We start from the raw sequence: 27,396 nt of genomic DNA on the forward strand, positions 1-27,396 counted from the left end.
TTATTTTTCATTACGTGGTATTTTGTTTTGTCCTCTCTCTAGCTGGGGAAAACAAATTTATGGGGAAAATAAAAAATAAAAAGTTAATTTTATATCTTATCTTTACATTTATGTGCCTTTAGTAAATTACATTATAAAACATACGTATGTGAAGACGTGATACCTTTAATATTTGGTCTTGCGACACATTGTCCTTGAGTATCTATTATAAAAAAAAAAAACAAAAAAAAAAACAAAATTGGTCTGGTAATCTAATTTAGTGCTCATATCACTTTTTAATACATTGTTCTGCTTATTAATTTGCCCTAAAAGGGGATCCAGTTCTTGTATATAATACAATAATCTTCACCAATTACATACAAGACATAGGGTCACTAAAGATTAAAGAACAAGTTGTGATTTTTATTTTTTATTTTTGCTATTTCAGATGATATTAATTTGATAACCAACACGATTGCGACGCATTTGGATCCTGCTACTTGGGAAGTAACATTTTTTTTAGCGTATTTTACAGCTGAATAATCAACAATACAAGATGAAGAAAAAAAAATTGTTAGGGGAATTTTAATTTCACCTAAGGCTTTACAAATAAAAATATTAAATAAATAAAAGATGAAGAATAAAAACAATCACATAATAAAAGAATTTACGTCAAAAACTTCACCAGAAATGAGAGAGAAAAATTCATTGTGTGAAAAATTATTACAATCACTTTAATATTTTTCTCACACTCAAAATCCTAATAACACTTAATCTCTCAATGGATCTATAACTTCTCTCACACTGGAAATTTTCTACTGGAACATAAATTAATTATTGTGTTATACAGATAAGTGAATCCAACCTATGTGAATATAATTATTATTTTTTGTAGACAAATAATTTCTTTTCTTATACAAGATGTATTTCTCCTTGAAAAAGGAGACATATCTCCAAACAAAATTGTCAATGTAACAAAAATTTTCAATGGGAAAAAAGTCTAAGATAGCTAGCGATCTGGGAACTACTTTCTTGTGGAAGGCATGTTGAATAAAATTGACAATAAAAGGATAACACATCCACCAAAAACGACCATGTTAGGTAACATAGTGCCAAAATAACATCCCTTAATTTAAATATTAAGGCATTAAATAGTTTAGGTCAATGATGTACGTATATAAACAAAAAGGATATGATGAGCATAATTATTTATAGAATATACAAGCATGCGTTTCATTCTTACATCACTGATATTGATAGAATGATTCAAAATTGATATTAAAAGAATAATTGATGCACATACAACAATGAAAGAGAGAAAGAAAGAATCCTTTGGGTATTGTATATACAACGGAAGAAGAGACAATATTTTTCTCGGGAAAGTGATGGGTATCATACATGCATGTACATAAATATTAAGACAAAACAAAGTTTTAAAAAGATGGAGCCTTTGGTTATGGTTAGGGTTAGGGTTAGGGTTAGTGCAAAGGGTGTTGGGTTTTGTAATCACTCTTTTATTATTTTCTTATATCACAATTTGTCTGCATGTATGCAATACGCACGAGGGCATCCTATTCTCATTAGTTCCCGTTAGATTCGCATTTTGCTTCCATGTTTTAAATAATAACTATAATTATTGTTGTTGAAGTATTATTATTATTTAGCATTAAAATAAGATTAAGTTTCACTAGAAAACAGCGGAATCCTCGCAAAGAAACCAGGCAGATTTATGGACCGTCCCCCTTTATTTAATAAATATTTTTGGGTTTCGTTTTTTTTTTCTTTTTTGCCTTTTTCTTTTTTCCCCCTTTTTCAAAATGGGATTTTGAATAAAGTGCATACCACTCTCTTTCCCTTTGCCCCACTCCTTAGAAAAGCCAAGAGTTTAATCTTGACAATATTTCCTTTTGTCACACGAGCGTCCCCTCAAACCCCATGTGTTATCAATCATTTTCTTTGTTTGTATTTATCTTTCATTTTGAAAGAATGCTTACATGAATAGTTAATTAAATACCAACTGTAATACGCTTGTCAATAGACACATAACATCAAATTTATAAAAACTAAGTAATGACATCTTAGATCACACGAAGATTTTTATTTAAAGGCTGTAATTTATCGCATAGTCTATCTAATATTTCTTCTTTAATTATTCGTATACTCCAAACTTATGATATATATTATGTCTAATTTTATTGAAAAAAAAAAAGAAAAATACGAGAGCGTAAAGGAAATATTTGATATTGTTAATGAAAAATGAGGACATTACATGATACAACAGTTGTATTTTAAATATAACCTGATCATATTGATTTTTTCAATTAAAATATTTTGTTGTTGGCGTGAAAATGAAATGAATTTTTAAAAAAAAAGAAAAAAAAAACTACAAACCATTTCGTTAAATTTTGGAGTGCTTGGATGGAGTGTACCAAAAGACAAGGCAACAAAAAGTCTAATTCCACGGGTTTGAAAATCAAGAGTCTTTAATTAATTGTAATATATATATACATATGTACACGCGCGCACACTACCCCCCAAAGTATTTTTATAAAAATTAATGAAATTTAATAATTGAATTATATCGCGTACGTGTGGGTGTGTGGACCATTCCGAAATATTTGACTTTTTAATTAACAACCTGGTGGTGATAATTGATAAAAAAAAAAAGGCTTCCTAATTTCTAAAACGTCTACTGTTCAAAGTTTTAGGTTAGTTGGATTGGTTAGCTTAAAATGGACGTCTCAATTTCTTCCACCCGGAGGTCTCAATAAACACGGCACCAATTTATTTATTTATTTATTTATTAATTATTCTTCTTACACAGTGATAGATAATTAATTTAATTATCAGGGCTGATCACATTAATTCATTATTCCAGAAGAAAAAGACTCGTCTCGTCCATTTCGAAGAAGGCTTAATTGTATCTCCAATATTTTTAAGTTTGCAGCCCTCTGGGTCAACATCACACGTGCAGCTCCTCCATTGCTTTGCTCCCTTCCGTAAAATACATCTAATCTTTTACATAGATTTCAAAAAATACGGTCCGATGAATTAATATATCAAAATAAATAAATAAATAAAAAGGGTACGTGTCAATTTTCAAAACATTCGGAGTCCAGATGATAAAAAAAAAAATTTTAATATCATGAATCATGATTGTTCATGTCTATTTTACATATGATTTAAGAATATTTTTAGCGGTTGTTTATGATGAATGATATCTACTGAGATCTAAATAGTTGAGATTTGTAACCATTGATTGTAATTATTAACGGGATCAAAAGCAAAAGGAGGGGGGGGAGTGTAAATTAGTGGGCACCACGCACATTTTTTTTTTTTCCTTTGGAATTGGAGGTCCCTTACCTCGGATCTTTAATTTTTATTTTTCTTGCTTAGACCTACCAAAACCATTAATGGGATTTGGCTTTGACAAATTGAACCGACCTAATTATGAGTGAAAGCTATTGATATGATATGAGCAATCGAGGATGATGATGATGATGGATTTATTATATTCATTTTCTCAATTTTGAACCATGACAAATTAATATCCCTCAATGTGAATGCTACTGCCGCAGCTACTTTTCAAGTTTCTAATTTTCCCTCCTGTTATGGTATTTAGTTGGATATTTCATCAAAGACAAAATAATAATAATTATTATTATAATAATAATATTAGTTAGATAAAAACAATTTACATGTTTGAATCCACACGTTCACATTGATTTTGATCCATCATCAACGCCAAGACAGATACTAATTAATTTCAGAATTATTAACTCTTTTGTGTGCTTGAAGATAAGGATGTGGAAAATTGACAACGAATATTGAATAAAAAAATTTAGTTCACGCATTTCGTATGGTTCGTAGATAATTACTAATTTGACAACTAATGTGATCTAATTCTAAAATCATATACTAAAAGTAAAATGTGTTGTTCGTAAATAGTCCTCGTGAAATTTCAATCCATCGCGCACGCATTACATATTTTTATTGCATGACAATCATGGGCGGACTCAATTAAGGCCCAGGAGGGGCTTCAGCCCCTGAACCATTAAGTTTTCTTTTAAATGTACCCCAAGCCCTTTTTGAAAAAATTAGATAAAATAATTTAGACACATTTTTTAGATATTAAAAGACTTGTGGTTCAATGGTAAGAGTATTATTTAATAATTTTAATACCTTAGTTCAAATCCCATTAGCCACATTATTTTATTTTTTTAAATATTTTGTGGAAACTATTTCGAAAAATAATATTTTCACGTATTTAAAATACTACTTCAAAAAATAATATTTTCATGCATTTAAAAATAATAATTTATTACTATTGTTATTTAGAATTATTATTTAGAATTTAAAAAAAAAGTAATAAAATTTAAGTTTATAAAACTTAAAATATATTCGAGTGAATATTAAAAAAATCTAAGTTAAATAAATTTTTTTGAACTAAGCCCCCTCATTTTAGTTATTGGTCCGCCACTGATGACAATTAAATGTTCAAACTCGACGCACTTTTTCAATGAGTCAAGCACGACACGGGAAATCACTTAACGGGCCAAGTCCAGTGAGCAGCCCAGCCCATATCATGTTACAACCTCGCAGTCTCCAACGGTCAAAAGTGGAAAAGTATCTTAAACTTTCCGAATCACTGTAACAGTAACAGTAACAGTAACTGACCCTTTGACCGTTTGACCATAAGTTTGGGTCAATGACGACATCATCATCATCACATTGGCGTAGTGGCACATAAACCTATGAATGAGATAATTCTTTGCCTCTCCGGTCAGCTAATGCGATCTATTCTAAAATCAAATACTAAAGTAAAATGTGTTGTTTGTAAATAGGCCTTGTGAAATTTCCATCCATCACACATATTCCATATTTTTATTCCATGAGAACTCAATGCACTTTTTCAATACGAGTTAATCTAGAGGTGGGCTTGTTGTCATAAGATGAGGATTTTGTTCACTAAATGAGTGTGGCATTTAGACAAATTTGCTATGCAAGTCTATTAAATTTCTCAAATTAGCCAAACAAAGATGTTCGTGGAAAAACTAGAGAGAAGAAAGAGCACTATAGTCAAAGAGAAATTTATTACTTCGAATAACATATACAAGAGAGCTTCAGAGTTTTACAATAATGCTTGAGTTGCTCATGGTGTTATATGCTCAAATGGCAAGTGTTATGCCCCATTTATATGCTCAACTTACTACAAAATATCTAGATATTTTTAAGTATACACAAGTGTGAAAAATTCTAAATATGTACAAATAATAAGATGTGCTAAATTATGCTAGAAAATTGTATAATTAGGTCAAGCGAACACACCTTGGCCAGGATTTATGCTCTTGAGCTTAGAATATTGGGCGCTCATGTTGAAATTTTAGGCAGACCATTACATTGTGCTCTCAATAAAAGTTGAGGCTATAAGTTTCTATCTCCCTTTCTCCTCCCATAAAATAATGCTGGGGCTACATATCTCTCCAAGTATTAATAGGATTTGATTTTTGAAGTTGATCTTGATAAACCTCTTCATTGTACTATAAGTGTATGTACTCTCAATAGATTTCATAGATCATATGCAATATCCATAGATTGTAACCTAGTTTCCTTTTATCTATATCAATAAAAATTTAAGTCTCTTAAACATAATAACGGGTGCGGATTTTCTTCTAAATATTCAATAGTAGTTCCAATCCATTTTAGACTCTAAATATTTGGGCTGCGACATCTAGTAAGTTCTGGTTATATTGCGGCATTACGAGCTGATCTAAACATTTTCATAGTTCCGCGAAATGTCTGTCCGTAAATATCAATAAAATGACAAAGAAATGTAGAAGATTTCGGCAATCTTTTCACTCTCAAAGTCTGTAAACCCAAGTCAAGCACGATACGGGAAATCACTTAACGGGCCAAGTCCAGTGAGCAGCCCAGCCCAGATCACGTTGCAACCTCGCACCCTCTAACAGTCAAAAGTGGAAAAATATCTTAAACTTTCCGAATCACTGTAACAGTAACTGACCCTTTGACCGTTTGACCTTAAGTTTGGGTCAGTGACGACATCATCATCATCACATTGGCGTAGTGGCACATAAACCTATGAATGAGATAATTCTTTGTCTCTCCGGCCAACGTCGACCTCCAAAATTTGATAGGGTCACAATGATATCATCATCCTTGATATTTTCTTGATATTAATTAAGGAAAGAAAAGGAAAGAATTCATTTACCATTCATTCATTCATCCTCAGTCAGCATATATAATATAGTTTCAGTACTTCATTTTTCCATAATCTGGGAATTCTCTCTAAAGCTTGCTCAAGGTTAGAAACTTTGTCCATTGTTCATTACTTTTATTTATATGTTACTGGCTCTTCTGTTTATATATCTTCGTCAACTTTATAGGCAACTAATTAATTTGCTAATGATTTCAATTTACTATTTATTGAAAGTATGAGCTAACTAAATTCTTGATCGCTTAGTTATGTGATCCTGACATGCAACACGAAAAGGTTGTTTATTTAAACAAGAAGACGATTCTTTAAGTTATTGAGTCAACTTTGTTTGAGGTTCGTGTGGATAGATATATGAGGCTAAATTTTGATTGAGGTTAATGTCTCGATAGGGGCTTGTCTGATAATTGCAAACCTTTCTCAGTTATATGTTGATCAGTTGTGAAATAACGCTTGATTGGTTATGTATATTGAGTAACGGAATTTCAACTATTTCGCATACAGGTTGAATTATATTCATAGCACTATGATAACTTAGTTTATTTTTATGCTCAACCTTAGCATACTCAAACTGCTTGTGCGTTAGATGGTAATGAGTCAACCCTTCTTGGCATTGCCATGTTTCTGACTTCCGAAGCATGTCTGCTGGAGACTGCAGTCTCTAAGATATGCAATCGTGAGCTGATAAATCAGCGGAAAAAGCGCCTTTTTATAGCAATTAGATTTAGTCCCCACCTAGTGCCCTTGATTTCGAGTGGCGGGGCTATTAGGTCTTGTTTTGCTTGTCATGCGTCTTGCGCAGGCTTCACTTCCTAGCATGTTAACAGGGGATGATGAAAATTGAGGAATATGATGAAGTCCTGTGTGTCCATAACAACACATAGCTGAATTGGTTCCCCGTTTGTAGTGATTACGGATAGTTCATACCTTTGTGACATTTGTATACTTTATTGCAGGACGCTATATGGCTGGGGTGGTAGCAACTGCTGAAGCTTGTGACTCAAATGCAGCTCTTCTGGCAAGTGGTGACTTGCGCGTTCTGCAACCGGTCTTCCAGATCTATGGCCAATGTCGGTCATTCTCTGGTCCAGTTGTCACCCTGAAGGTGTTTGAGGACAATGTTTTGGTTAGAGAGCTGCTTGAAACCAGAGGTGAAGGGAAAGTCCTAGTTATAGACGGTGGGGGAAGCATGAGGTGTGCTCTGATAGGAGGCAATTTGGGACAATTGGCACATAATAATGGATGGTCGGGCATTGTGGTGAATGGATGCATTAGAGATGTAGATGAGATCAATGGATGTGGTATTGGCGTGAGAGCCCTGGGATCTCATCCTTTGAAATCGAACAAGAAGGGCCATGGTGACAAGCATGTCCCCGTGTACATTGCCGGCGTATACATTGCTGGATCATTCATCCGTGATGGGGAGTGGTTGTATGCTGATAGCGATGGCATTCTTGTCTCAAAATCGGAGCTGAGCATCTGATTCAACTGTTGAAGCTTGCAGTCTTCTCTGCATGTGCAACATGAATTTCTATTGCTCTCGAAAGAGAATCACATTGACCAACGAAACTTTTTCCACCCGGACTACGGTTGTGCTTAATGAATGAATGGCAAATGATTCATTCTTTACCGTTATTGTGCAACTGAATAACAAAAAGTTCACTCCATGTTTTAATAAAGTTGTCTTTGTTTTTGCTTATTTTATCTGCTTGACAATGGGTATAACCTGTCACCCATTTTTGCATATGTATAGATTTTGTTATTTATATATATATTTTAAAAATTTTTAACAAGGTTGGGGTGAACAAAAGTCTACATCAATTATTTAGATTTTTACAAATAGGTTAGTTAACCAAAGAAAGCTGTTTGAAAGTGCACTCGGTCAAGCTCATGGATGCTAGCTAGAGTTTGGTAATTTTTAGTAATGCTAAATTAGTAATTATTTTGTCAAGAGTGAATTCATTAATGCTTGTTCTTACATGGTGTGATTAGTTAGGACACTCATATGACAGAAATCTAATCGAAGAGGCGTCTATTTCGGTACCAGTAGCAGACCCACGATTAATTGATCACAAGGGCCCACAAATGGCCCAAAAACAGAACATAACACCAGAGAAACAAAACCGACCCTGGCCTGATATAGACACGATACACTACGATTAGGAGTTGAAGGGCAGTTTGAAGCGAAGGGCAGGAAAGAAAAATGGAGACAGTGCCTAGCGCAGTGTTAAACAAAGAGATACTGGGAAGATTGGACATTGAGGCGCTATGCTCGCTTGCATGTGTCAACAGAGCTTTACGCTTCTCAGTGGAGTCCCAAGCACTTCCTTCTTTGTCTTCTCTTCATCTCAGCGTAGGATCATTCCCTCTTTCGACCTGCATGTATGTATTATTACTTTTGTGTACTGACGACATGTGATCGCATGGAAACGATTGGCAGACTATATCTCCCGGTGGCCAGACTCTGATTCACATTCTGGGTCGGTGCAAAGCCCTCTGCAGTCTCACACTCAACTGCCTCCGCCTCCAAGATCACTCACTGTGCGCTTTCCTTACTCCAAGAATCCGTGAGCTGAATTTATGGTGCTGCTCCTCGCTGTCGTATCAAATCCTTGCTTCCATTGGACATAACTGTCCCAATCTTAGGTGAGGGCCACCGTCATCTACCTATTTGCTCACAGTTTCGAACTTATCATACAGGTTGCCAGAATGGACAAATGGGTACTGCTAGACTTCAATTTTGACTCGAAATAGACGATTATGGATTTAATTCATGCAATTTGTATTATTGTTTCCTTGCATTTTCACTGTACCTGTGTTAGGCTACTGTCATTTCTCCTATTTTAGCAAAAGAAGAGAACAATAGACTAATATAATCTGTTTGATGGAGCGTACCTCATTTGTTTCAGTTTGGCTAAAGGTATATTTATTTGAAGCATTTTGCTGCAATGAACAAGTTTTTCTGTACCTTGTTGTCAGGGTGCTTATGCTGGAATTGGCAGACAAGGAATCACCTCATGTATTCGAAAATAATCTTGCCATAATGCTTACTAGTTGCTTGCAATTGGAAGTAAGTTATTTTAGCTAAACCATTTTTCTTCAGTTGTTTTTATATTTGTTTTGGATAAATTGAAAGTTAAATGAAAAGTCATGTTTGTCTACTGAAGCATGTTTCTTTTCTATCATTAGTCTCTTTCTCTCAAAATTCGAGGATTTGGGGTTGAGGTTGATGCATGTGCATTCCAGTCCATTATATTTTTCCTTCCCAGTACTATCAAATCACTGAAGTTGCAGCCAGTACTTGAGCGTGATGCATTCTTTCTCATAAGGAGAATCGGTAGAAACCTTATGGAGACAGTGCAACCCCCCATCCTTACTTCCTCATACTACTCCAGTTTCAACTTGCGGAGCTTGTCACTTGTTTTAGATGTAATAACTGATGAGTTGCTTATAACCATCACCGCGTCTCTTCCTTTTCTGGTAGAGTTGGATCTTGAGGACAGACCAAACACGGAACCATTGGCACGCCTTGACTTAACCAGCAGCGGGCTTCAGTCCCTTGGTTCCTGTCATCATTTGACTGGCCTCTCTCTTACTCGATGTAGACACAATCACCAAGGAACATTTAAAAGAGTAAACGATATGGGCATGTTTCTACTTTCTGAAGGTTGCAAAGGCCTGGAGTCGGTGAGACTTGGTGGATTCTCCAAAGTAAGTGATGCTGGTTTTGCTGCAATTTTACTTTCCTGCCACAGCTTAAAAAAATTTGAAGTCCGTAGTGCCTCTTTTCTGTCAGATTTGGCATTTCATGATCTCACTGGGGTTCCATGTGCCCTTGTTGAGGTGAGATTATTATGGTGCAGGCTAATAACTAGTGAAACTGTGAAGAAATTAGCCTCCTCTAGGAACTTGGAGGTTCTTGATCTAGGTGGTTGCAAGAGCATTGCAGATACGTGCCTTAGATCTATTTCATGTCTCCGAAAGTTAACTGCACTGAATCTCACAGGAGCTGATATTACTGATTCTGGTTTATCCATTCTTGCTCAGGGGAATCTGCCTATCATGAATTTGTGTCTTAGAGGCTGTAAGAGGGTGACTGACAAGGGAATTTCTCATTTGCTGTGCGTTGGAGGGACAATTAGCCAATCTTTGACAACCCTGGATTTAGGTTACATGCCAGGTATATCAGATGATGGGATTCTGACAATTGCCGCAGCTGGTATAGGGATTATTGATTTGTGTGTTAGATCTTGCTTTTATGTGACTGATGCTTCAGTGGAAGCATTGGCTAGAAAGCAACCGGACCAAGAGAAGAGTAAACAACTAAGAAGGCTTGATCTTTGCAACTGCATTGGTTTGTCAGTTGATTCACTAAGATGGCTAAAAAGGCCTTCATTTCGAGGATTACATTGGCTTGGTATTGGACAGACTCGTTTGGCTAGCAAAGGAAATCCTGTTATCACAGAAATTCACAATGAACGACCATGGCTGACGTTTTGCTTGGATGGCTGTGAAATAGGATGCCATGATGGATGGCAGTTCCATGAATCAGGATTTATTTGATCCTACACACTTGTGCTGCATTAGGACTTTTTGAGACTGAGTAATGATACATAACTCAATTTTTTTTAACTCAAATTTCATCTTAAATGATATGTCATTTATTGTGTGGTTGGTAATTTTTTACAAAATTTAAGTAAATTAATTATATTATCTCGCCAATTAGTTGATGAATATCCTATCATTTGAGACAATTTTCTGTGAAAAAAAAAATTGTATTGTGTAGCGTTGCTTTTTGAGATTATACGTGTGGCATGCCTGACCTATATTACTACTGTTTAATGCTATTTGAATAGGAGCTCAAATCAGGATGCTGTACATGGGCTGGTAACAAGAAATATCTTGTGAATTTGGCCTACCTGCCAAAACAATGTATTTTAGCCTGTATCTGACAACTAGATCTGCTTGGATATCTCCGTTTTGTCAGAGACTCAAAAGTTGAAGCTGAATACAGTTAAGGGTGCAAGCAGCTTTTAGCTTCCAGTTAAGGGTGCAAGCAGTGACTTTTAGCTTGCAAACATCATGGCCTTAAATCAAATGATGTCCACTGAATACATTTTTTTTGCTCAAATACGGCAAATACCGATGTGTATTACGCATCTTTCTAAGTCGGCACCATGATGCAAACAAATAATAGTTGCAAATTACTAATATTAGTCTCCATGAAATTCCTATTAACAGTAGACTAATTCATGAAGTGAGTTCAGAAGAAGCAACCTAAACAAGAAATCAAGGTGCAAGAAAACAATTTCTGCTTACCTTATTTTATTACCGGGATTATAAAACAATTTCTGTTAATAGTGGTATTGGAACAAAGTCTTATCAGTAATGTTTTTGTTTGCACACTGTTCAATCCTGCCTGAGAAGCTCCAAACTCTTGGGAGTACTAGGCATTTTAATATTACGCAAAATGGATATTGAATATGTTAAAACCCTCACATAATGCAGCAGTGCTATTTTCTTCCACCTCCAGTAAACTCAAACAAACAGTAGAAAAGCAAATCCATAAAAAGGAAGATATAGAGAAAATCTTATAGATCTTTCTATTTCTTTTTTGATTTGTGTATGGTGCTGCCAATATAATTCCTAAGCTCCTATGTGCTATGCACACCAAAATAAGTTAACAAGTCAGCAACACTGCCAAACAAGAGCAAGCAGCTTCAGATAAAAGCAGTCCGTCCCCCCCTACGGCTATGCCTGTCATATGCAGTGTTAAACTTGTCAACCAGCTCATTCATCGTACTGCCCAAAAATAAAATTAAAAAAAGAAATCAGGTTAGTGTGTCTGTGCAAGGGACACCTATCACATCAAATAAATACAATTACTCAAATGTTTATAAAAAAAATTCATAACATGCAATACTTTCTACCATTGTAACATAATCACTAGGTGAACATTCCTATCTCATGTTCAATAAGATGCCTTCGAATTTCTCATAATTACTACTCTTCCAACTTAAAACAAGATGATTACAATCCCCTAAATAACTACTACCATATGGGAGATGAAACCTTCTCCGGTAAACAGATTTATTTTTATTTTTAAAATGCAGATTCAGGGTTTTACAAAGTTGTAAACTGATCTTTCAGAATTAGCATTCTAAAAAATAGGGTGCCCATGCCTGCACCTAACAATGATTATCAGTAAGATATTTAAAGGGTTTGACAATAACTAGGCAACTAATAAAGCCTGCTTGTTATCACTACTGAATATTCTTCACTCAAATATAAGCAAACCTAACTAGCCTACTCAACCGATGACATTTGCAGTTTGTTCCTTTCAACCTATCAAGCATATTAAAATCTCAGTTCTTTCAGAAAGAAACAAAATCTGGCAAGAAAGACTGTATATTGTACCTTGCACAATTGGTAAACATGGCCAGGTAAGCAATCAACAATGTATCGTTGTATTCCTACAAGAGGAAGAAGAATAAGCATCATAAAGCAGTTGTATAATAACACATTAGTAACTTTTGTATCTCGTAATTATAGAGTACTATAAGCATGTATCCTGATTATAGATATACCAAATAAAAGAGAGAACATAAGTCAGCCAAAGATTATTTCACCTTTTATCTAGTTTGTGAAATTTAAAGATCCACAGAATTTAGGGCAAAACAGTCAATAGCGCAAACAAAACCTAATCATTCTCAGCACTTCAAATTTACTGATAACTGATTTTTATAGAACTTCAAGGGAAGGAAAAGGAAAGGGATTTTTGCCATCCCAAACACCAGAAATCAGATCTCAATAAAACTAATACAAGATGCTGCGTCATCTCAAGACTACCACTAATCTGAGGGCAATCAGCTCATGACAGCTATCATTTTCACTGACTGAATCCCCAAATCAGTCTACCATCAAGCTTCACCAACAAATCTATCTACAGTCTTACAGTGCTGTGTGCTGTGATTAGTTACCAAAATGGCTGAACTAGCTGATGACAATATGAATCATAAATTCAACTAGCATTCATTTCACCAAAGCTGAGGGTCAGAACAATTGCCATTTCTTAATATTTATATCATATATGTCATCATTTGCCATTTTACTTCAACGTTATCAAAGGTTCCATCAAGTTAAACCCAAACCCTAAACTCAAATTGTCACGGAGTGAATTGCAGTGAGCCAAAATTTTCCTTCATAGGGCCGATGGCCATGATCTTGAGTTTTTCATGAGTTTGATGAGAACAGGATTTCGACCAATGACATTGAGGTGCATGTATGTTGCCTACTCTGATGAGGTTGATGCCATAAGAGCAAGAGAGAAAGATTGGAACCTCGAAGGAGGTAAGGTAAGTCAAGAGCTTGATGTTATGGTAAAATCATATTTGAAGAGAAAATTATGTCTGCTTTTCTCCATTAATCAAAGAACACAATTTAATGATTGCTTTTCTTCCATCATATCACGATTAGATTTTCTTCCCCTTCTTTTTCACAAAAAGAAAGACTATCTAAAGAGGCAGAAAATCATCCCTTGACAATGAGGCAGTTTGCAGTTATACCTAGGTGTTAGTGGTAGAAAATTGTGAAGATATTCAAAAAGGAAGAAAACAAACTCACCATCAAGAAATCATCTTGAAATTTCTCAGATTCAATGGCTGGCAATCTTCTCAGGAGGCTTGATACCTGTCTTAGCAACGAATTCTCACAAGGAATTTCACCTGCATCCAGGAGTAGAAAAGGCAATGAGCAGTGGCATTTTATTCATCAACATAAGAAACCTTTGAAGGCATCCAGCTTTGGGAAGAAAACACAGATACCAATTTGGAAATTTCAGGAATAAAAATCTTATACCTTTCTGCATTGCAACAAGATAGTGATGAAGGACCCTAATTCTGCTATTAAGCATCTTGATGGCACTATGTATGCCAGTAAGGTGAGCAGCCACTGCACACAAACATATAATATCATTAATCAAAAAAGAAAAGAACCACACAGTCAAAAACTTCTAGCTATCCTCCTACAACAGGTCAAAGCAAAGTTCATATCAGAAAAATTAAAAAAGACAACAACAGAAGGAAGTGGGTACTTACATTGAGTTGCTGCTGAACCTCCATCAGAAGGTTTGAGATGTGCAACATGATCAACAGAGATCCTTTCTGCTTCCACAGTCTTCAAAATGACAATAGAAAGAAAATTATTCAGTTGGACACAATTCTATATAATCTATTTGCAACAATTATATGCTATAAAGTATAATCAGATTGTACCTCGATAGTGTAGCTTGAACGAACAAAGATTAGCTGCGGAATCCCCTCAATGACATGCAGCTCTGGGTTCACAACAATCACCACCCACGGCATATAAAAATTAACAAGCAAAAAAATAAAAACTAAAAGAAGCATTTGGCAATGCCATACGACAATTCAAGTTTCATAACTATAACTCTATACGAACTATCATACCGCTTTCAAAAATAGTAACAGGGAGATCCTTTTGGGCAGGATTGATCGAAGGATTGAGAAGAACATACACAGGACTCTCATTGATATCCATCAACTGTTACAACACAAAAAATTCTATAAGCAAAACGAAGCAACAATAAACTACAATAAAATAAAAGAGAATAAAATCTAACATACAGCTTTATGGATGTGCATATCGGATTCTTGAGCATCACTCCCTGTGGAGTACCATCCAAGTATATAGAAGTGTGGGAACACCTTCTTATCTAAAACACAAAAAGCATAATAACAGCAATAATAATAATAATAATAATAATAATAATAATATGTTTTAAAAAAGGAATATCTATTATTTAATTTTTCTTCTGTAAATTAAAAGAGAATAAATTGAATTGAATTACAGAGTTCTTGCTTCTTCTCGAGGAAAGCGCGGTCGAGGGAGTGAGTGGAGGGATCATAGAGGAGTTCGAAGCTGTTGAAGATCTCGACGGTGCGTCCTCTTTGAATACCGATGACGCAACCGTAGACACGTGGCTGAGCGCCGTTGTTGTTGTCGTCGTTAGTGGTGGTGGCGGAGGAGGAGTGGTTCATCTGAGATTTTACACGAGTGTAGTGATCCGATATGTTTACTATCACCAGTGGATGAAGCTTGAACGTCAATCCACTGCTCGACGACGACGCCATTGCTCTCCCTTCTTCTTCCTCTTTACCGTTTGTTGTTTTTATTATATGAAATTGCGAGCGACGGAGAGGAGAACGAAAATTGGAATTGATGAGAGTGAGAATCTAATGCCCTTTAAAGTTCTAATGAAATCTTTTCACTTTTTTATTTTTTTATCTCTTTCTTTTATCAAATTACACACGCACACATAATTACAAGAAAATTTTATTAAATTTCGATTTTCATTTTCAATAAATTTTATAAACATAATTTTCGTAATAAAATTAATGTTATCAGATGATTTATTTTTTCATTATTTCATAATTATTTTACTTTCTTGTTATGTTACATATATTATGTAACATAACAAAAGTCCTATAAAATAATTAAGATTCATGATCTGTAAAGTGTTATTTTTTTTAAAGATTTTTTAATGTAACTAAATTCATATTTGTTCTTTAATGCCATTTCTAATGACAATGGAGCTATGATTACCAAAATTCTGATCTAAGAATTTTGAAGGGGTGTGAAAAACATTACGCTCGGGTGAATTTAGGGAGTTCGTCCGTACAAAGCCTTAATTATTTGTTGGGTTGGGCTTATTGGTTTCGGGTTTTTACAATTATTTATACATTCCTTAACTGAAAAGAGTCCGCTCCCAAAATGAAAAGAAATAATATCTAATTTTTTAAAATAAATATATCTCTACTACGTTATGGAAGAATCTATAAAAATATTGACAAACCCAACTAATTAATGTGAAAAGGAAAACACAAATTTAAAGGGCAAAGTTTATGTTATGTTACAGCTATAAATTTTTAAACCCTTAGAAAAGATCATAATTATTAAAAATATCAATAAGTTTTAATATTTTACATTATACCCCAGGTTATTTATACTCCAGGTTGTTTACACCCAAGCTGCAGTATTTCAATGTTTTTGAAGTTCTTCATTTATATTTATAGCAAACTTAGTATCAAACTGCTCAACAATTTTTTTTTTTATTTAATTGAATCTTTAACTTGTTTAATTTTTTATCTATTGAGTTTTTATTCATTATATTAATAATCACTTGGTTTAATATATCATGATTTTTAATGTTAAAGTCTTTTATGAATTGTTTAACTTTATTAAATTCTTTACTTAGTTGATCACTTGATCTCTTAACTTTTTAATTTATTTTATATTCCTTCATTGAAATTATTAATTTCTAATATTTTGTTTACCATTTCTATATTATTTATAGATAAGTTTAGATTTTCTAATTTATTTAATAAATATAGTGACATTCAATTTAATTGATTATTTCTCCACATGTTTGAATCATTGATAAGATCAAAGAATTGGAATATTTTTATTAGAGGATTTGGTAATTTATTCATTGTACCATCTTTTTAACAATTCATTAGATTTATAAGATATTTATTACATATAATATCTCTTATAATTCATGATACTAAATTTATGTTACAAAATCTGTGTGATGGCATTGATGATATGTATTTAAGAAGGAAAATAGATTGAATGTGTGTGTGTGCTAGAAGAAAATTTTAGTTTATGTCTCAAGAGAGACAAGAAATTATAAATTCAAGTGCAAAAATATATTAAAAAATTGTGGATATTTATGAATATAATAATCATTTAAATCTTTATAAAAATGTTGTAAAAAATTTATAAAGTTTTAAAAATAAATGTAGAAAAGATGGATGAAAAATCATTTAATTATAAAAAATCAATGAGGACTTATTTGAAAAAATAAGTAAACATATGATTAGAAATAAAATTTTCTGTAAATATCTATTTCACCTGTACTTTGTTTTATATTAAAATTATTTTTATCCATTGGATTTAAGGAATATCAAAATCAATGGCCTATATTCATTGGTTGTTTGTTACATTATAAGTAACATAAGCTTTGCCAATTTAAAGGTATCGTATTTCCGTACTTTATGACATAAATTTTTAGATGATTCTTAATGTTTGATTAGGATCAATTCATAACCCCCTCTTTGTTTACATGCTGGGCTTATTAGGACTCATCAACGATAATTTTGTTATAAATTGAGAATAACCCCAAAATTTTGGATCAGGATCTTTTTTTTATATGATCTTTATAGAGGAAGTGCTATTAATATAATTAGTGATGGATAAATTAAAAAGAAAAAATATTTAAATTTTAATTATATACTAATATTAAAACACAGATGTCACCAAATTTAAAAAAAATAATGAGTGTTTAAATTAGGAGAGAATGTCAATCCCAAAATTTTGTAACAATTGCCTTATCTATAAATTATTAAAATTATTAATGACATCCCCTTGTGGCACAGAAAAAGAGAAGCAAGACAACTATTTATAAAAATAAATAAAAATAACAATAATATATACACAGGAAGTGTCAGGCTAACAACAACTCTCCCGTAACCGAAAAAAAAAATACGGGGACTAAAAACAGTCGACCTTTTATCATCAATTCATCATCATAATTTATTGATTGAGAGAGTAAAAAAATAAATTACTTTGAGAAGAAGAAATCGGAGTGATGGCGATGCGTGAGCTAGTCACCGGCGGAGCTGCTTGCGCGGTTCCAGGCTCTTCTTCTTCTTCAAATCCCCTCGGTGCTCTTGCCAACGCTCTTATCGGCTCTTCTTCGAAGACTCAGGTCTTCCTCTTTTCTTTCAAATCGCTTTTACTGAATTGACTTAATTTAAAATATTATTTTACTCGTAAAAATCATAAAAGTTCGATGCTTTTTTTCCCCATAATCGTAGAGTTCTTCTGTATCATAATTGTCCTCAAATTATTAGTCGAAGCTGGATTTTTATTGATTGATTCGTAACGAGTTCCATCGTGTATTTAGTGGTTCTTGAATTGGGTTTAAGCATTTATTTTATATAAATTTGAAAAATAAACAGGAAAGGCTACAGGAGGTTCCAACATCCACACCCGTAACTTCTGAGCCTAATTTTTATGCGGAGACCGACAATCATTTAGGAGCTCTTCCCGGTTCTGAGTTTGACCAGTCCCTTCTGCCACCTAATGCTCAGGTTTTTGTTTTCTTTTTCTACTTCTTAGGAATTATGAATTTTTTACGTCTATTTTTCTTTCTTTTATCATACTTGTTGTTTTGTTTGTTGCAGGGCTCTGAATTTCTTCGTGGCTTCCGCTCTGCTGATCAGAATGGATTTACTGATGCTTGGGATGAGATTCAGCACCAAAGCCATGGTCCTCCTTTTGATCACTTTTATGACAGGGCAGCTGCTCCTCAGCTTCAACCAACTTTGGATGGTACTTTTTTCTTTAATGTTATACGTTTACTCAGTTTCACTATGATGAGGTTAAAATAGTATTCCAAACATAAAGCAGCTTTGCAGCGTTGTGGGAATGAGGAAAATCCAAGTTATAATGAGTTTTTTTGTGTTTCTTCCTTGCTTACCTTAATGTAGGTCCTCCACAAAGAGTGTTATCAAGCTTTTTGCATTCATTTGTTGAGAGTAGCCGCAGTGGTATTCCTTTCCATCCTGCTGCACTTCCACTATTGGGGTTGTCTGAAGGTGACAAAAAATGCATACGTGATCGTAGTAGCATAATGGCAAGGCATTTTTTCGCAGATCAGAGTGAGGATTTCATTAATGCTCAGGTTGACTTCTGATTTAATTTGAGAATTTTGCTCTTTTTTTCTGACAATTTCTTCTCTTTGACCTTCAATTATATCACAAATGCTTTAAAATTTCTTCAGTTGATTCTATTCACACTAGTCGCACTTGTTTGACTATAGATGAATTGGCAACCTGATTTTTCGATCCAGGTAAATACATTATTGTCTTCTTTGGAGATAGACAGTGATGCCCGTGGAAAGGGACCTCTGCCTGGGCGATTTCGGGAGCTGGAGGATTATTGGAATGAATCTCAAAGTATGTGTAATACTGGTCCTCATCCTGCAGATGGATGGGTTGCTGAATATGGCCAGCACAGAGCAGCACACGGTGATCCTGATGCTTGGGCTCATTCATTTGAACAACAACACGGTGCCAATGGTTGGGCCTCTGAGTTCGAGCGAGTAAGAATGTCCTATATGGCTTGTGTCTACCTTCCATGGCTGATAGGTCATATAAATTTGGTTAGATTGGCCACTGGTTGATTTTGGAACTGTATGACGGTTGGCATTATTAATGCTGGAGTCGCTAGCTATTAGGTTCATTGAATTTATGTTGTTATAGCTTCTATTGTTTCTAAACTCGGCAAATCAAACCTTGCCGAACTTCTTCATTTTTGGCTCCAGCTTCTCAATTATTGACCATTACATTGACACTTTGAAGTTTTCTCCTGTTTCTAATTGTTTTATTGGGTAATTGACGGCGGTACTGCCACTTTTTAACTTTCATTTTCATGGTAAAAACCATATGATATCATTACCTTGGTCATTTTAAGTTCTAGTATTTTCTAATTATTCCTAATTGTTGCAGGAGCAAGTTCTGTTGACATCAGGAGACCAAATGAGAGGTGGAAATGTCTCAAACTTAGCTGCAATGGAGCAAACTCGTATGCTCGCGCAGACATTAGCACAAAATCATGACCCTAAATTTCAGGTTTATATCCTCTATCATGACTTAAGATTTCCATAGTATGTGCATTTGCTTCCACAAGAAATCTTATTTCAAAGAAAGAAAGATGCAAGAGGGTGGATCAATATCCTTCTCCCTAGGTTCATCATTGCCAAACACCATTATTCCACAATACAATTGCCTTTTTACCACCCCCAAAATGCACAAAAAGGGTCTATAATTAGACACTGTTGTTGATTTGAGTAATTTGTGAATTGGTGTCTTATTTTATCCTCTAAACAACATGAAAAGCTGTAGCTTGTAATTTGCTTGTTGTATTATGACATAATAAACTATTTTGTGTTTATTCACTGGAAGGAGTTAGGTTGGATGTTGATAAGAAAAATAATAAAAGCATCAAGAAGTTTGACACCAGATGACTGATATATTGTATGTGGGTATGTTGTTTGTATATGCTTTTGTTAATGTCAATGTACACTGGATGCAAGAACTCTTAAATTGTCCACCTCTTTGTTTAATGGCAGTTGACCATGTGACATAGGTCTAGCTGTTATAAATGTAGATGCTGGCCCCAATCTTTCAATGTTTCAAGATGTTGTTGTCTCCTTAAATTTCATGTTAGATATTTATTAGAGATTTTGGGTTTGCAGAATTCAAGGTTTCTTCAGTTTGTGTCAAAAATGAGTCGCGGGGAACTTATTATTGATGATAATCAAGTGAAACCAGCCACCTTACCTGCATCTGGAGATTGGGCATCTGAATATCAACAACAATATAATAATGGTCCTGCTTGGGCTGATGAATTTGCACGTAATGAGGCAAGTAGAGAATCTATTGAAGCAAAAGTCCATTTACACTTGTGCTTTTTCATGAATAATCTAGTTGTATTCACAAGCTATTTAGCTAAGAAGACTGTATTGAAGGAAAAGATACATTTGTATTAATTATGTATCGAATGGTTAATTTATCTTGATTATTTGTAGATTGACATAGGCAAATGCACATGTGTGTGTGTGTGTGCGTAGATATATATATATATATATATATATATATATATAGATATACATACATACATATTTATGTGTATATATATGTGTGTGTGTGTGTGTGTGTGTCTTGGTTTCCTGAAAATTTTTATTTACTGAAAATATACAATAGGCAACTCTAAGATGAAGTTTTGTTGAGTCAGATCAATACGATATTATATCATGGATATATTTATATTCATATTCTATTTTTGGGTTGGTTGAGTCGTGACAATTCTTGATATACGAGCTGTGACAGTTCTTGATATACTTTGATGTGTTTTTAATGTGTCCCATGAAATTACTGTGTACAAAGATCTGTATATGTTAGTGTACAAAAATTTTATATCTAATTTTGTTGGTTCTTAGCTTTCTCGTGGACCTGAAGGATGGGCAGATGAATTTGCTGCTGCACAAGAGCAACAGGGTTCAGTTGACGATCAGTGGGTCAATGAATTCTCTAAATTGCATGTTGGTGACTGGGCAGAAGAATTTGGGCAGCAGGTTAGTGAAGGGGCTTTCGACACCTCGGGTGATAGTTGGGCAAATGCATACGATGAGTAAGTCCTGCATATCCTGTGTTTCAATTAGTTTAGAATATAGCTGAATATTTAATTTTTTGTTCTTGCAATCAATGGTCTGATGATGACGTGAATTATGGTTCCTGTACTCACTACCAGGAGCGCCACTCCATAATTTTTTTATTGTATCCTTCCTGCCCTCATTTTCCATGCGTTTTTTAAGGTCATCGTAACTTATGCAGTACAAACAGATAATTTCACTATAAACTTATTCTCCTGGCAGCTGGGGTGCTCATTGTATTTTTCTTCCAATTTTTCTGTAAAAATGTTTTGTTTAAAAATTAATCGGTTGGTTGCCAATCCTTTATGTTTGAGATTGACACTTATTTTTTATTAATATTGATCTGTGCACTTCAAATGTTTTCCATATAATAAAACTGTTCAAAGTTTTGAGCTTTCGTCTTGCTGCCCGCCCTTTTTTCCTTATAAATGTGTTGTTACTTGAAACCATTTTTGGAATTATACTCTAGGTTCCTGAACGAGCAAGTAGCTGCCAAGGTGCGTTCGGATGCTTCAAGGGGGGTTTATGTCTTTTCGGATATGAATCCTTATGTTGGTCATCCCAATCCCTTAAAAGAAGGCCAGGAGCTATTCCGCAAAGGACTTCTAAGTGAAGCAGTGCTTGCTTTGGAGGCTGAAGTTTTGAAAAACCCTGAAAATTCTGAAGGTTGGAGATTACTTGGAATAGCACATGCTGAAAACGATGATGATCAACAGGTTATTCTATTGTTCATGCCTTGGGATGGTTTCTGAATCATTTCGTTTGAAATAGTGCATGCAAGAGAATCAAGCTTGAGATTCTTGAAACTTAAATGTTCCCATTTTCATGACACATTATTCAAAGCTTTTTAATGCCCTCTGGGGGTTTCTACTACAGATATAATGCCGACTTGCATTGTATTTTTCAGGGAAGAGAGTTATCATCATTCCAAAACAAAGTGGGTAATTAAGATTTAATATAGAAGAGTCTGTCTTTCCCTATTCCCAATGGCCTATGCCTCCAGTCCATCTCTTAATACAGATGATTTATGGCCATATATCTTTTTTCATAGCACATCTCCATGGGTCCACCTCCCATTTTTCAAAATTTTCATGGTCATAGATTGATTATTTACCTTTCATAGTCGATAGCAGCTTTCTGAAATTGTATCTAGCAATCCTGTTAGACATTTATCATTGGCATATATCTATATGTATGAGAGAGCTAGTGCTGATTAGTTGACCACTCATGACTACGCATTATAAGTGTATCCTGAATTCCAACTTATTCTTCAGCCTTAAGTAGTGGCAGGTGATTATGTCTCAAATTAAATGTTTGTTCATGACGATATAGCTCAATTGACCTTTGCTCTTATGATTTGTGCATTAAAAGTTTTAAGCGTCTGGTTGTTTAGAGAGCAATTTGGTTACTCGAAAGCACTTTGTGCAGAGCATGTAATGAACCAACTTGTTTTACATGCAGGCTATAGCGGCCATGATGCGTGCTCATGAGGCGGAACCTACAAACCTCGAAGTGCTTCTTTCTCTTGGCGTGAGTCATACAAATGGTTAGTGTTGTTCCTTTCATCTACGTATATACGTCATGTAAAGCTGATAAAAGAGAGCTTTACTTATAATATTGAGTTATATCACTTCTAGGGAATGAAATATTCAATTATTAATACCCAGATGTGATCCAGTAGGCATTATGTTATTACCCTGATGGGATCATGTGGGCTATATTTGGGATTGAGGTGAAGTGATGTGGCTTTTAATCCTTAGCTGTTGTGGGATTAAATTGCTAGCTGACAAAATATAACTGTATAAGTGGGTGGTAATTATTTAGCTACCAAGTAAAAGTGGGTTGTTTGCTAAAGATTTTAGCTTTTGTCTTTCTAAGATAAGCTGAAGCGCAACAGTCCCAGACATACCTGTAGTTAAAGTATAATTGTGTGCAGTTTTCATAAAATAGATGCATCATTAATTAACTATAAGTTTCCTTGAATTATGGGTAAAATAGCATGTTCAAGTATCAAATCTATTAAGGGTGTTCAGAATCCAATTCGATTCGCTCAATTCGTCTTATCAACAAAAATCCGATTCGTAAAAATCTAATCTGTGGATTGGTGGATTGGATTGGATTGAAAATTTGAAAATTCGCAATCAATGGGCTGGATATGGATTTACTTCTATAAATCTGCAAAAATCCGTGAATCCGCAAAAAAAATTTTATTTAATTAAAAAAATTAAACTTGTAAATGTGGAATTACTACTTACTAATAACAAAATAAGTTAAAATGTGTTAATTTAACACCATATTGTATCTTATCCATAATAATATAAAATAAAAAATAATTAAATAGGCAAATCTAGTTTCTAAACAGTTAATATTCATAATTTTAGTTAATTTTTATCTATTGATCTAAACAAATGAGATTTTTTTCTTTTCATTACGTTATAGTTGAAACTTTGAACGTACTATTCTAACTTTATTTAAACAATTAATTTATTTAAATCTTATTCAATTTTAAATTTGATCGGTAGTAAAATCATTTTTATATTATATTTTTTTATTTACTTTGTGGATTTGATAGGATTAAAATTTTTTTACTTGCAAAGTAATTCCCAAAATGGTGAATTGGATATAGATTGGGTCAAATCTGCATCTGATCCGCAGACACATGGAGTGGATTTGGATTGAATTTCACTAATTCGTGGATTGGATTGAAAATTTTTAATCCGCAAAATTATGAATTGAACATGCATTGATGTCCAATCCGCAAGATCAGATTTGTAAACACCCCTAAAATCTATATATATGATCAATCAGTAATCAGAAACTTGTGCATCAAAAATCGCAGAGTTGGAGCAGGCAGCTGCGTTGAAATATTTGTATGGATGGCTACGTCATCACCCGAAGTACGGGACAATTGCCCCCCCGGAGCTTTCTGATTCTTTGTATTATGCTGATGTAAGTATCTCTCAAAAGGAATGACTTTTATTTTTCTCCAAGTTGACTGTGCCATCTAGAGTTGCTGATACTTTCGAGTTAATTTTCTCAACTTTCCCTGATAAGATTAATTTTGTTGGGTAGTATCGTAATTTAGTATATTACTTATAAAAGACACTTTGCAGAACAAATGAAGTTAAAACTGGAAAAGTTATGGTGAAACTCCTCAAAAATATGAGAAGTATTAGTTTTACTGCAGGGGATTGATTAGTAAAAATTAGCTAACTAGTCAAAGTTGCTGATACCTCGGTATATGTACCTGCATTAAAGTATTAGTTCATAAAATATATCTAAATTGCTAATCATATCCAAGTTTAGAATCAAGGAGATTTCCTCTCTATATATTGCATTAGTGACCACAAAACTCCATATAGATGATACAGGTCTGATTTTCTTGTATTACATCTGTTGATTTGCGGTATGCAGGTTGCTAGATTATTTGTTGAAGCTGCCCGTATGTCTCCCGAAGATGCTGATGTGCACATAGTACTAGGTGTCTTGTACAACTTGTCTAGACAGTATGATAAAGCCATTGAGTCCTTCCAGACAGCTTTGAAACTGAAGCCACAAGATTACTCTCTTTGGAACAAACTTGGTGCAACACAAGCCAATAGTGTTCAAAGTGCTGATGCGATACTTGCTTATCAACGGGTAAGCCCTGCAATTAGCCCATCAAATTAAATGTTGTGAGAAATTTTGAGTATACTATTGTGCTTTATACTGCATTTCAATTAAAAGTTCTGAAGTTTGGATGCAAAAAGGTTATTGAAGTACAAAATTTTTGGCATGATCTCTGAACTGAGTAGAATAGAAAATTAGAAACGAATTCCGGTATGAAAACTAGTCATTCAGATAATTCTTAGATAAATGTTTTGGCCCATCCTGACATAATTTCTTCCATTTAACATGAATGTGATCTTTCTTTCTTTCCTATTTTTGGGTTTATCTCTATGTTTCCAGGCTTTAGATTTGAAGCCCAACTATGTTCGTGCATGGGCAAACATGGGTATCAGCTATGCCAACCAGGTCTATTCCTATTCTTGATTCTTTATACAAATTGTGACTGTACCTTGCATTTGTTAGGAACTGAATAGATTGCACTCTTCTGATTCATTTATTCTTCTTCTATGCGAAAGTCTCTCTAGAAACCGATTTGTGTTTTATTTGCTGTTGATTAAAGTACAAGTTTTGCAGCTCTTTTGATGCAGCAGAATCTCATGTTACTGTTATTTTCAAGTTACGTATTGGCAATCCTGTATAGAATTTCTGTATTATCAATTAAAGACACATAAATCACATGGAAATCTGTTTCTGGAATTACAGAATGAACTAATTGAAAAATAATTTTTCATTTTACTGCTATTGGAAACCTATGAACTTGTTTAGAATGATAGGGAACCAAATCGTCTCAAATATATGGGGAATTCACATGCTTTCCTGGGGATAATATAGCTTCAATTTGTTATTTTTCCTTTGTTACTGGTAAAATTTTTGTTAATATGAAACACTTGCTGGCTTGCAAACTATTGCTTCTGCACAAGTGCTGTCCTCTTCGTACATGAATGAGCAAAAGACAATGACATTTTGTATGATAACATTTTATTCGTGATTGTTTAGTTATTACATTTAACTTCATACTTTCAGTTTCTATGTCAAATTAATCTGTAAGATGATGCTACTGAACATCCCTTTTGTTTGATAATGACTTACCTTGAGATTTATGTCATTCTTCTTGATTATTCGAAATCTTTGAATTACTGCATTCATTTAAGTATTATGATATATTGTTCAAGGGGAAAAAACTTGTACTAATCAATCAAAAATGTATACCTATTTTCGGAATATAGGGTATGTATGAGGAATCTGTTCGTTACTATGTCCGTGCACTCGCTATGAATCCCAAGGCAGATAATGCCTGGCAGTATTTGAGAATTTCTTTGAGGTATGCTGGTCGTTATCCTAATAGAGGGGATATATTCTGAGCTTATATATCGTTCAAACCTGAGGTTATTCAAATTTCATCCTTTTTTTTTTTTTTAAATCTGCAGTTCTGCTTCTAGAAATGATATGCTTGAAGCTTGTGATTCACGGAATCTTGATGTTCTCCAAAAGGAATTCCCATTGTAATCTGTATCTATTTTGAAGCAGTGGATTAATTGGTGATGGTTATAATGCTTAGTCCGATTGGACGGCAGATCAAATGCCATCCATTTTGGTAAAACAGCCTCCAAGAGAGCTAGAAGCTGGAACGTGATACATGATTGTCAGCAATTAACAGCATTAATTTTATACACAATTGGATGAGGTATTTTATGTAGTTCTTGAGCTTTCTCAAGCATAAGCGAAATAGTAGCAGGGGATTAGCCGCTTGTGGGTGAGAAAAAGTGATAAAGAGATCCAAGAAGCCACATGGCCTCGTAATGTAAAATAAATACACTATTGAGATATTACCATAATCTGATTGATGTACTTGTGTTGGCATGTAAGGTTACTGAGTGAGTGGATAGATGCTAGAGGGATTCGTCTACAATAATTTGGCTTCTCGTGACGGAAGCACATGTGCGCTCTACAGTGAAGATGAGGGGAGTACAACTGTGTACCCATTGCAACACTGATTGCTTCAATGTTTGTTACATTTCTTGCAATTAATGCACTGCAATGTCCTTATCTACAATGAAAGAAAATTTTTCAATTTAAGTTTATTATAATGTACATGTATTATAAATAAATATAGGCTAAATGTTAGTGAGAGTATGTTCTCCAGCTTGGTAGACTAATACTGAAAGAGATTTGGATTTTTATTGCTTAAATGATGGGGATTTGACAGTCCATTAAAACAAAATTTGGGGTTCGGAGTGTTTTTTGGTCATTTAATAATACCTAAGGGTTGCTGAAT

At 34.2% G+C, this 27,396-nt stretch overlaps 4 protein-coding genes across 7 annotated transcripts; 3 read left to right on the top strand and 1 right to left on the bottom strand.

The window, feature by feature from the left end:
• The first annotated feature begins 6,067 nt into the window (after positions 1 to 6,067).
• Positions 6,068 to 7,910, top strand: LOC102619693 (putative 4-hydroxy-4-methyl-2-oxoglutarate aldolase 3). The gene is made up of 2 exons (XM_006474686.4): positions 6,068 to 6,301; positions 7,168 to 7,910. The coding sequence occupies exon 2, from the start codon at positions 7,176 to 7,178 to the stop codon at positions 7,692 to 7,694; it is 519 nt and encodes a 172-aa protein (XP_006474749.1). The 5' UTR covers positions 6,068 to 6,301; positions 7,168 to 7,175; the 3' UTR covers positions 7,695 to 7,910.
• A 135-nt stretch (positions 7,911 to 8,045) lies between these two features.
• On the top strand, positions 8,046 to 10,924 carry LOC102619389 (F-box protein At-B). Of its 4 annotated transcripts, XM_025097317.2 has the most exons (5): positions 8,046 to 8,564; positions 8,652 to 8,857; positions 9,191 to 9,281; positions 9,401 to 9,922; positions 10,259 to 10,924. In XM_025097317.2, the coding sequence occupies exons 1-5, from the start codon at positions 8,415 to 8,417 to the stop codon at positions 10,772 to 10,774; spliced, it is 1,485 nt and encodes a 494-aa protein (XP_024953085.1). In that variant the 5' UTR covers positions 8,046 to 8,414; the 3' UTR covers positions 10,775 to 10,924. The 4 variants fall into 4 exon arrangements, with proteins under 4 accessions (XP_024953085.1, XP_006474748.1, XP_024953084.1 ...); XM_006474685.4 differs by having other exon boundaries at positions 9,401 to 10,924; XM_025097316.2 differs by having other exon boundaries at positions 9,506 to 10,924.
• Positions 10,925 to 11,646: 722 nt separating this feature from the next.
• On the bottom strand, positions 11,647 to 15,541 carry LOC102619095 (COP9 signalosome complex subunit 6a). Its single transcript, XM_006474684.4, has 9 exons — positions 15,081 to 15,541; positions 14,857 to 14,945; positions 14,680 to 14,773; positions 14,485 to 14,546; positions 14,308 to 14,386; positions 14,069 to 14,161; positions 13,835 to 13,935; positions 12,629 to 12,684; positions 11,647 to 12,013 (listed from the first exon to the last, which is right to left on the bottom strand). Exons 1-9 carry the CDS (start codon positions 15,361 to 15,363, stop codon positions 11,932 to 11,934), a joined length of 939 nt encoding a protein of 312 aa, XP_006474747.1. The 5' UTR covers positions 15,364 to 15,541; the 3' UTR covers positions 11,647 to 11,931.
• A 2,198-nt stretch (positions 15,542 to 17,739) lies between these two features.
• Positions 17,740 to 27,202, top strand: LOC102618791 (peroxisome biogenesis protein 5). The gene is made up of 15 exons (XM_006474683.4): positions 17,740 to 18,002; positions 18,256 to 18,387; positions 18,481 to 18,628; positions 18,787 to 18,980; positions 19,149 to 19,400; positions 19,807 to 19,929; positions 20,556 to 20,723; positions 21,300 to 21,490; positions 21,982 to 22,228; positions 22,974 to 23,058; positions 24,352 to 24,461; positions 24,927 to 25,151; positions 25,461 to 25,526; positions 26,348 to 26,442; positions 26,549 to 27,202. The coding sequence occupies exons 1-15, from the start codon at positions 17,883 to 17,885 to the stop codon at positions 26,625 to 26,627; spliced, it is 2,235 nt and encodes a 744-aa protein (XP_006474746.1). The 5' UTR covers positions 17,740 to 17,882; the 3' UTR covers positions 26,628 to 27,202.
• Positions 27,203 to 27,396: the final 194 nt, after the last annotated feature.

Source organism: Citrus sinensis, chromosome 9 (genome assembly GCF_022201045.2).
Source record: "Citrus sinensis cultivar Valencia sweet orange chromosome 9, DVS_A1.0, whole genome shotgun sequence".
In the NCBI taxonomy this organism is placed as follows: Eukaryota; Viridiplantae; Streptophyta; class Magnoliopsida; order Sapindales; family Rutaceae; genus Citrus; species Citrus sinensis.